The 9,869-nt window shown below is 42.9% G+C and overlaps 1 protein-coding gene across 1 annotated transcript in view; it reads right to left on the bottom strand.

Annotated features, from left to right (window-relative positions):
- Positions 1–5,988: 5,988 nt before the first annotated feature.
- LOC113244953 (mitochondrial adenyl nucleotide antiporter SLC25A24) overlaps positions 5,989–9,869 on the bottom strand; it is a 50,292-nt gene continuing 46,411 nt past the window's right edge. The window contains exon 10 of the mRNA XM_026484673.4: positions 5,989–8,070. Coding sequence (XP_026340458.1) covers positions 7,886–8,070 — 185 coding nt within the window. The 3' untranslated portion in view covers positions 5,989–7,885. The remainder of the gene's footprint in view (positions 8,071–9,869) is intronic.

Genomic DNA, 9,869 nt, shown 5'->3' with positions numbered 1-9,869 from the left:
ATCAAATTATACACTTTAAATATGTGCAGTTTATCGTATCTCATTTATACACCAATCAGGCTCTGCAAAAAATATTACAAAGACTCAACTGGGTCTAAGACCTGCTTAAGAAGCTACAGTGTCTAAATGCAATTTTTATAAATATTAGTTCACTTTTTTTCTTCCAAGCATTTAAATTTATAATGTCCTTCTTCATCTGCATTATAGTAGACCCCCCCCTTGCCCACAGGGGATATGTTCCAAGACCCTCGGTGGATCCCGGGATCGCACCGAACCCCTATTATTTATACTGTGTTTTCTTATCTATACTACATACATGTGATAAAGTTTAATTTATAAATTAGGCACAGTAAGACATTACGAGTAACTAACAATAAAATCGAACAACCGTAACAATACACTGTAACAAAAGTTATGTGAATGTGGTCTCTATAAAAATACCTCACTGGGCTGTACTCACCCTTCCTGTGACCATGTGAGAGAATAAAATGCCTACGTGCTGAGCTGAATGACATAGGCGCGGCGACGACGTAGAGTTAGCCTCCTTATTGACCTTCTTAAGATTCGTCAGAAAAAGGATCATCTACTGCAGGACCGCCGTTGACCGCGCAGCTGAAACTGCGGAACGCGAAACCACAGCTAGATAAGGGGAGACTTACTGTGCATATATTCTATACGTAATGAGCATGATTTACATAATTCTTGGTTCACTTTGGAAGCCCTGGAGGTTCAATAAAAATGTCTGCCTTTGCTCTAAATGGAAATATGCACTGCAGTGGATGACCTCTGACAGCGGGAGGAGCCAGGACAGTGCATCCTAACACGAGGTTGGCAATCACGTACATCCACTTAATCTACCCAACCAAAGCCGTCAGTATCCCTGTGAGAGCCGCAGTCAACCAATTAGAGGCACCATTCTATTGTCCGAGGGGGAAAACGACACCTTTCCGAAAGAACATAGAGTATATGGATTAAGATTTATGTGAATCAGGAGTATAATCTTTGGACCCTACAGGCTGAGGTAAACTTGGCCCTACGTCAGCTTGCATAGCATCATAATCCGGATCAACTGAAATTTAACAATCTTATCAGGACTATGTGAAAAATGAATACAGGATAGATCACGGTGTTGAAAATTAAATAAAAAATTGGGTTTAAACAATTTATACTTCTTAAAAAAATATTTTATTTATTTGACAGAGAGAGAGCACAAGCAGGGGGAGCAGCAAGTAGAGGGAGAAGCAGACTCCCCACTGAGCAGGGAGCCCAGTGCGGGGCTCCATCCCAGGACCCTGGGATCATGACCTGAGTGGAAGGCAGACGCTCAACTGACCGACCACCAGGTGCCCCCACTTTATATACCTTTCAAATGGTGGTCACTAGGCTGCTGTGGGAAAAATTCCCATGACCAGCACCTCCAAAGCCTTGCTGTTGTAAGCCAGGTGTCATTATTTTACTGGTCCTGTGCTATTGCCACAACAGGGAAAGAACAGCCTTCCTATTTCATTTTGCATTGGATGATAGAAACTACTTAGAGTTTTGTAAGTCCTCTGTTTGCAGTCAGTAAAGCAAAGGGTAAACTATAGCAAGAAATCCTTGGAAAATATGACCTCTGGGCTGAGGCTCATGGGCCATTTGTCATGTGGCTATCCATCCAGCCAGCCAGCCAGGAACAGATGAGCTTGATTGTATTAGTGTTCCCAAAGCCTGTGTTGTTTATTTCCAAAGAGATAATTTATACAGTTCAACAAGGGAAGGCATGAAATGGGCTGCAAAAGTCATAAATCTAGTCTCTCTCTCCCTCTCTTTCTCTCTCAGAAATTATGCATGCTTGAAACTTGCAATGCCTGTATTAGAGAGCCATATTTATGCTCCTTGGTGCCCCAAATAGGCAAATCTGTAGTTGAATAACATCGTGAGCAATTATCAGTTATAAACAAGGATGGCAGTTCACTTCTCACCCTAAGGCCTATCCACAGAGTTGTACCAAAGCAACTTCTCATGCTCCTTCTGCCCAGGCTTCTGCAAAGGAGGAACTCCACTGTGGGGAATTCTGAAGGGGAGGGAATACCTCACCAGCACTTACCACCCGATTATTAGTTAATAATACCATGAAAAAAAAAAAAAAATAGGGGGTGCCTGGGTGGCTCTCGGTTAAGTGCCTGACTTTGGCACAGGTCATGATCCCAGGATCCTGGGATGGAGCCCTACATCTGGCTCCTTGCTCAGTGGGGAGTCTGCTTCTCCCTCTGCCCCTCCCCCCGCTCATGCTCTCTCTCTCTCTCAAATAAATAAAACCCTTTAAAAAAAATAGGAAAAACTTTGCTGAATAACCCTTTTGACCAATGTATGTCTCTTGACGTTCTGAATCTTTCTCATGGTTTATATGAAGAATAAGTGAATTACTGAGGCTTGGTACAGAGAGGAAAGTCTTCCATAATCTCTAGTCAAAATTCTCTAAAATTATAGTCATACATTTTTATTAGTCAAATGCACATAAAAAGGCAAAATTTTCAAACTACAGCAAAATTCTTCAATTGTCTACTGACTCTTTCCTCTCCTTAACACAGTTTTATTACCTTACAGAAGCTTTTCTCACATCTCTCCAGGAGGAACACCTTAACAAATAGTAAAGTGAGAAGGGAACAATATCAGAAGAGCAAAGACCACACAAGTGGATAGACTTTAAAAAGTCTTCCTCACCTTTAGTTTTCTTCCAGATTCTCCTACTGTAACACTCTCAAGCACCTGACTCATTAATACTACCTATAATTCTGCATTTGCACCTTTTCATCTGTATTCCCTGTATTATCCAAAACAAAAGATTCAGGAACAGTTCTGAACTCCAAGTTATTCTTTTCCACATTACAACTAATTTTGCCCTCTATTTCCTATCTCCTTCCAAGCCCTTGGAAAGTGTGGACTCGCAATGACAATGCTGACTTTTCCATTTAGACACTGTTTCTTGAACTGTCTGGCTATGAAGCTACATTGCCATATATTAATAAAGTCTTTGGGATTTCGCGATTCAGTAGGTCGAACGATGTGGTGTTTCACCTGTATGGAGCCCCCTGCTGCATAGCACAGTGAGGCTTCCTCCTGAGACAGAGTGCAAGGGACAGGAGGCAGTTTGAGAGCCTGGAGCAGGATAACTTAGTGAAATACTAATTTGTTTTTATTCCTCTATATGTTCCCTTTCATCTCACTTCAGGCAAGGAGGCAGGACTTTAGCATTCCCTTCCCTGAGTGATTTTTATTTAATTTTTTAAAGATTTTATTTATTAAGAGAGAGAGAGTACATGTGCATGTGAACAAAAGGGAGGAGGGAGAGAGACACGCAGACTCTGCCATAAGTGCAGAGCTCAACTTGGGGCTCCATCCCACGACCCTGAGATCACAACCCTTGAGATCACAACCTGAGCCAAACCAAGAGTCAGACACCCAACTGACTGAGCCACCCAGGCTCCCCTCCCTGAGTGAGTTTTAAAAGCAGAAAACAGAAATCATTTTCGATAAGTCTCTTCTGTCTTTTGCAAACATCTAAGTTACCCACAGAAAGGATGCCGGGGACCCCTGAAGAAAAGACCAATGATTTCAAGAGCAAAGAGAAAAAGAGGCAAACCCAGAGGCTGGGGCAGAGACAAAGGTTGGTGGGTCCCAGGGTTAGGAGAGCTTTACATTTGGCTCCTCACCCCTTCAGAATGGAAAGGCCAGACCCCAAGTACAGATGGCCCACGTGTTCCTACCTACTCTCATGCCAAGCATGGCACAGCTGCGGACCATGACCAGCACCCAGAGGGGTCAAGACCCCAGGCCACTGGCACAACACTGAGTGGTAAAGGAGCTTCCAGCTGGATTTAAGCTGATACAGGTGTCTTCCAACATTTCCAATAAGAAGGCTCCACCCCCAGAGGAGAGACATTGAATCCTGTCCTGGAGTCCTGGAGACTGAGAAAGGCTCAGCTGATATGCCTCCCGCAGTAGCCCTCGGGCTGCGTTTCTCGCACCCTCCCCCTTGCTGGCCCTACTCCGTTCTAGCCATACACGGGGGCTGTCCCGGCATCTCCTCTGCCTGAAATGCCCTCCCCAGACTTTAGTACGGCCCATTCCCCTACCTCCTTTGGGTCTTTGCTCAAATAGCACCTTCTCAGCCAGGCCTTCTCTCTCTCGAATTACAGACCCGACCCCAGCACTGCCTTCTGCGTTTGCAATATCACATATTCTACTCATTGTGCGTCTTGTCTCTTTCCTCTAGGAAATCTCCATGAGGAAAGGTACTGTGTCTTTTGTTCAAAGCTGTCCTCAGCCCCTAAGTGTCTGGCACCAAGTAGGTGTTTGATAAATACTTACTGAAACGAAAAATGAGCACCTAAGTTCTTCGGGAATAAATGCCCAAGTGGCCCGGGCTTGGGGTACTTCTGTTTTCACAGCAAACAATGTTGCAGTGGCTGTGGCCGAGCAGCTGAGTATACGGCCAGGGGGCCTACTGACAACCAGGGAACATGCACATTTGGTAAAAACAAACAAACAGACAAAAAAACCCCACAAAGAACTAAAAACCATGTCTAACATCAGCCACAGGGCTGTGACCGGGCATCTTCAATCACTGAGGCTGGAGGGCAGCAGTGGGTCCAGGCTGGGGCAGCGTGGACTTCAGCTCAGCTCTGTCCTGCACGGGAGGGAGAAAGCAGGTAGAACGTGGCAGGGCACACTCTCCCAGACAGCAATCTTTTTAAAAAAAAATTTTTTTTTTAAGATTTTATTTATTTATTCGACAGAGATAGAGACAGCCAGTGAGAGAGGGAACACAAGCAGGGGGAGTGGGAGAGGAAGAAGCAGGCTCATAGCAGAAGAGCCTGACGTGGGGCTCGATCCCATAACGCCGGGATCACGCCCTGAGCTGAAGGTGGACGCTTAACTGCTCTCCCACCCAGGCGCCCCTAAAAAAATTTTTTAATATTTTTTATTATGTTAGTCACCATACAGTACATCCCTAGTTTTTGATGTAAAGTTCCATCATTCATTACTTGCGTGTAACACCCAGTGCACCATGCAATACGTGCCCGCCTTAATATCCATCACCAGCCTAGCCCATCCTCCCCCGCCCCGAAGCCCTCAGTTTGTTTCCCAGAAGGCAATCTAAATGCGCTCAGTCCACTCCCTGCTTCTCCCAACAAGGGGATACGGCAAAGCAGGGAGAAGAGGGCTGCTGCTTGCTCCTCTCCTGTGACGCTCATCTCAACCACCACAACAACAAGCTCCATGATAACAAAGGGCTGGTGACATTCCTCTCCGGGGAGAGGGAAAGCAGGCCACGCTTTTATACACGTGTCCTGACGCACAGCGCAAAGAACAAAACAGCATAATATACGATCCCTGTTTGCGTGAAGACTATTCTCTTGGTGTGGATGCAAGACTGAGAAATAAATCCAGCAGCGTTTTTCTAACAAAGGGTTCGGACAGCAGACAGAGGAGGGCTGATGCTATGTTTTTTCCTGGAGTCTGGCTGGCATTGGAGTCAGAACACAGAAATTTCTTTGCAGTCTTATTTTCATTATTTTTATTTTTTTAAATCAGACTTTGTATTGAATTGTAATCTGCATTGTAAAAAAAAAAATGTTCAATCACTTACCAGTAAACTTCCTTAGCTTTGCTTCCCACAGCTTCCAGACAAACCGATACTCCATCAAGCTGTGTCAAGAAAGCCCATGATTCTGAATTCTCCCTGACACTGTGAACCCCGGGGGGTGTGACCCTAACTAGTAAACGTGGAATTGGGACATCAGGAAAAACATCATCTTATGCCAAAATGTATGACAGAGACAACTGCTGTGGCTGTTCAGGAAAAGCCAAAATATTTGGAAAGACTATATGGAGTCAGATGTGAAAAGGATTATTCGAACTGTTGCCAGGGATAGAAGCTTGTGATACAGCTTTTTTTTTTTTTCCTTTGGTGGCCTATTTTTTTTTAAATGAGGAAACAAGTCATTTTTAAAATAAATATATAGCTTTTTTAATATAAATGGAAAGTACATATGCAGTAATACTAGAAATAAACATCTTCAACTCTGGGCTCTTTTCGAAAGACACAAGATGATTTTTTCAAAAGATACAAGATGCATGGATAAATCACATTCATACCTTACAATGTTAAATAGCAAACAATTTAAATTCATAATGAACAATGACTGTTTTTCAGTAGCTTGAAACTCTGGTCATTCATCCCATAATTCTTACGAGTAACAAAAAGAAAAAGCTAATCATGTACCTTAATATTGTCATTTCTGGATTACTCACGAAAGTATAAACAACCCTGAAGAAAAAATAGAGTCCTGTGTTTATCACAGGTATTATAAAAATACCAAGACATTTATCAGGCATAACTAATGTATTAAAAACTGTATTTCAGAATATGTTTCACAAACACAACTCCAACATTTCTCTTTGGTTCAGAAAATATAAGAGGTAGGTTCAAATAAAGTAAGTGCCTAGTACATCACTGGATTGTCACTAAAATGTTGGCAATTTGTAACAGAAATCACTAGAAATCAAACGTGAGTTTAGGAACTAAATTGAAAAGCTACAGGACAACTTCGACTAATAACTGTCTAAGTCCTAACCACACAAATCGAAACAAGATGGCCAACTACAAAAATGTTTAGTAAAATGAAAAATATGCTATCAATATTATAAATCTTATCCTAACATGTTCCTAAAGCTTGGGGTAAGGGAGCATATGAATGTATATTTATAACGTGGGCCTTCCATTTAAACATAGGTACCTAATACATAATATTAATACCTACTACTATTAAAACGCACTGATTTCCTAGGTTTGTGCTGTCCAAATTGAGAACTGTAGGTTCTAACAAAGTCAACAGTGTGGGGGGAATGAAAATGTCACTCACCCATGATCGTGTAATTAGGAAACGTCAGATGACCAAGAACCCTCCCTAGAACCTTTCCTGATGAAAACAGAATCTGATTCAAGTAGGAAACGAGGGACAAAGACAAGAGAGACACTCCGAAGAAGCTGATACAAGTAAGAGGGTTCTGTTTCCTGGTGCTTTTCAAAGCGATGACAGACTAAACAGAAGCTTTCAAATAAGTTGCCTTGTGTTGATAATTGAACAGTAATATACGGACAACCAGGGTGCCATTCCAGGAACCAAGTAATAGTGCAAGGAAAATGGAAAAGGGCCCACTGAAGTAAATATCATTTCATCACTCCTCCTTATGCAGAAATATAAACGGACTAGAGTATTCACGTGCCCTGGAATTCTGCCTAAGTTCATCCTCATTCAGCTTCAAGAAAGATAAGGATGGAAGCCCTGTACTTACTTGGCTGCTGTAAGATATGTTTTCATGCAATGATTTTCTATTAATGGTTCTACAAAGGAAATTTTAAGAAGTCTACAGAGACATTCAAAATACATAAAACAACGCAAGTTTCAAGTTTTTCTGATCATTTTGTTTTGTAGAAAAAGACATTTAAGTATTAAGGAACTGGCATAAACTTGAACCAACCAAAATAAAGATTAATGATTTATAATTACCATGCAAAACACATTTAATTCGAGCAACACATTTTCCAGATTTAGGATTCAGGGCAGAGATGTATAGAAAGGTACTAATAGGAAAAGAAAAAAATACAATTTTTGTGGCCTTTTCAAAATTGTATGAGCTTATCAAAACTATGATTTTTGACATTTCTGTATATATAAAATTGAGCCCAAATGTTTAAAGTAATCATTGATATGCTCTTCCTTTTTTTGTGAGAAATATAGGACTTCTTTTGCCATAGACTAGTAATTCTAGGAGAAAAAGTCACTCCAGAGATTGTTGGAAATTGCAATAATCACACTAAAGCATAAAATTCAACATGTCATTTCTGGGAGACTCCTAAAGTTTCCTTCATATTTTCATAAACCACATAGCTGATGCCCACCGCGGGGAGCACCTTCATGAAGTTTGGGGTGATGCCTCTGTAAAGTCCTGGGATTCCTTCTTTAGAAACGATCCGTCGAAAGAGGCCAACCATGTTCATCTGTTTGTTTCCTTCTATCATGGCTAGAAAAGAAAAGAAACCAGGCTAATTTAATATTCAAGCATGTCTTGTTATTACTACCATATACAATTACGATTCCGACTGACATTCGAGAATATAATGTAGGGATAATATTTATTGCAAGGGGCCCAGGAAAGTACCCCTTTACGTTCCCCTTGCACGGTACCTTATAGTGAGTTCCGTAATTATAATAACAGTGATAACAACAGTTATGCTGAGTGATTACTATGTGTTAGCTACCGGTTAATTACTTTATCCACCAATCCCGCGAGGTAAGTATTCTACCCATTTTATAAATGAGGAATTGGAGGCTTAGAAAGATGCACAAACTTGGCCTGGCACACTTGGCCAGTAAGCGGGAGAGCTGAGAGCAGATGATCTTTCTGACTCCAAAGTTCTTGTGCTTTCTACCGCCCCACATTGCCACCACCACGCCTCCTCATTAACCACACACTGAAAAGAGAGTAGTTCAATCCTGGGAATTAAGGGGAGCAGGGGGAACACTTTGGGAAACTGGGGAAAACGTAGGGTCCCTGGGCTGCGCAAATGACCTCAAGAGGCAAGTAAGGGAGGGAGGGAGAGTCCATTTTGCTGGCACAACAAAGATGGGGGCGGGGACATGCATGTGCTGGGGACAATGCTGCTGCCCCATGTGGTTATTACACAGAGGGGACTCAGTGGCGCGAGGCGGCCAAGGCAGCGGTGGGGAAATGGACGGGAGGCGAAGAAATAAAGTGGGGCCACATTACTACCAGCTTTGAAATTCCCACTAAAAACTTTAGAGTTTATTCTGAAGACACTGGAGAGTCACAGAGATTCCTGAACAGGCGTACAATGATCAGCCCGTGACCTTAAAGACAGCAGCTCTATGGGCCACGGGAGGGCTGAGATGGAGTTGGCAGATGGGAGGGGAGGCCTTGCCAGGTGATGTTTTCGATCAGACGGCCTGAGTTTGAAGTCTAGCTCCACCACTTACCAAATGTATAACCTTAAGGAAGTTACTTAATCTCTTTTTGCCCCAGTTACTCATCTGTAGAATGCAGATGATATTAGTATCAATCCCAAAGATGGCTGTGATGGTTAAATGAGAGAATACCTATGAAATACTTAGTTACTACTTTGCATTTTTCTCTCCAGCCACATGATCTTTCAGTGCCTCAAACGGTCCCCATTTCTCCTGCCTCAGTGCCTTCACGTATACTTTTCCTCCGACTAGAACGCTCTTTATTTTCCACCCCACCGATTTTGCCCGGCTAACTTCCACCCATCTTTCCGGGTTGAGCCTGAATGACAATGTTCTGGGGCTCCCAAGTAAGGGTAGAGCTCCTTGCTCTGTGCTCCCCTAACAAGGGGGAGGTGGTTTAACGAGTTGTTTACTTGATGACTGTGTGTCTTCTCCATTCGACAATGGCAGGAACCACATCTGACGTGGGGACTGCTCTAACCCTGGCATCTGGCAGAGTTGCCAGCACCTGACCACTGGGGCTCTGGAAGTATTCGTTAATTAATGAGTGACGGCTTGGTTGGGGGTGGGGGGGTGGTTGGTCCTTGGAGGAGAGACTGGAAATAGAGCTGTAGATACCCAGGGCCACTATTTAAACAATGACAGTGGATGAGTGAGACCGGTCAGCAAAAGAGCCAAAAAGAAAAGAAAGGCACAGGCTACGTACTTTAAATAGCAATAAAAGCCAGCAAATCTTAAGAGAATAATCAATGAGCTGGCAGAAAAGCCAGGAGGACACAGTGTAATCAAAGCAAAGGGAGGGGTGCCTCGGTGGCTCAGCCTGTTAAGCGTCCTACT

Source organism: Ursus arctos, unplaced genomic scaffold (assembly GCF_023065955.2).
Source record: "Ursus arctos isolate Adak ecotype North America unplaced genomic scaffold, UrsArc2.0 scaffold_12, whole genome shotgun sequence".
In the NCBI taxonomy this organism is placed as follows: Eukaryota; Metazoa; Chordata; class Mammalia; order Carnivora; family Ursidae; genus Ursus; species Ursus arctos.
The sequence above is the reverse complement of the archived record's forward strand: the minus strand, read 5'-3'. Positions and strand labels throughout refer to the sequence as shown.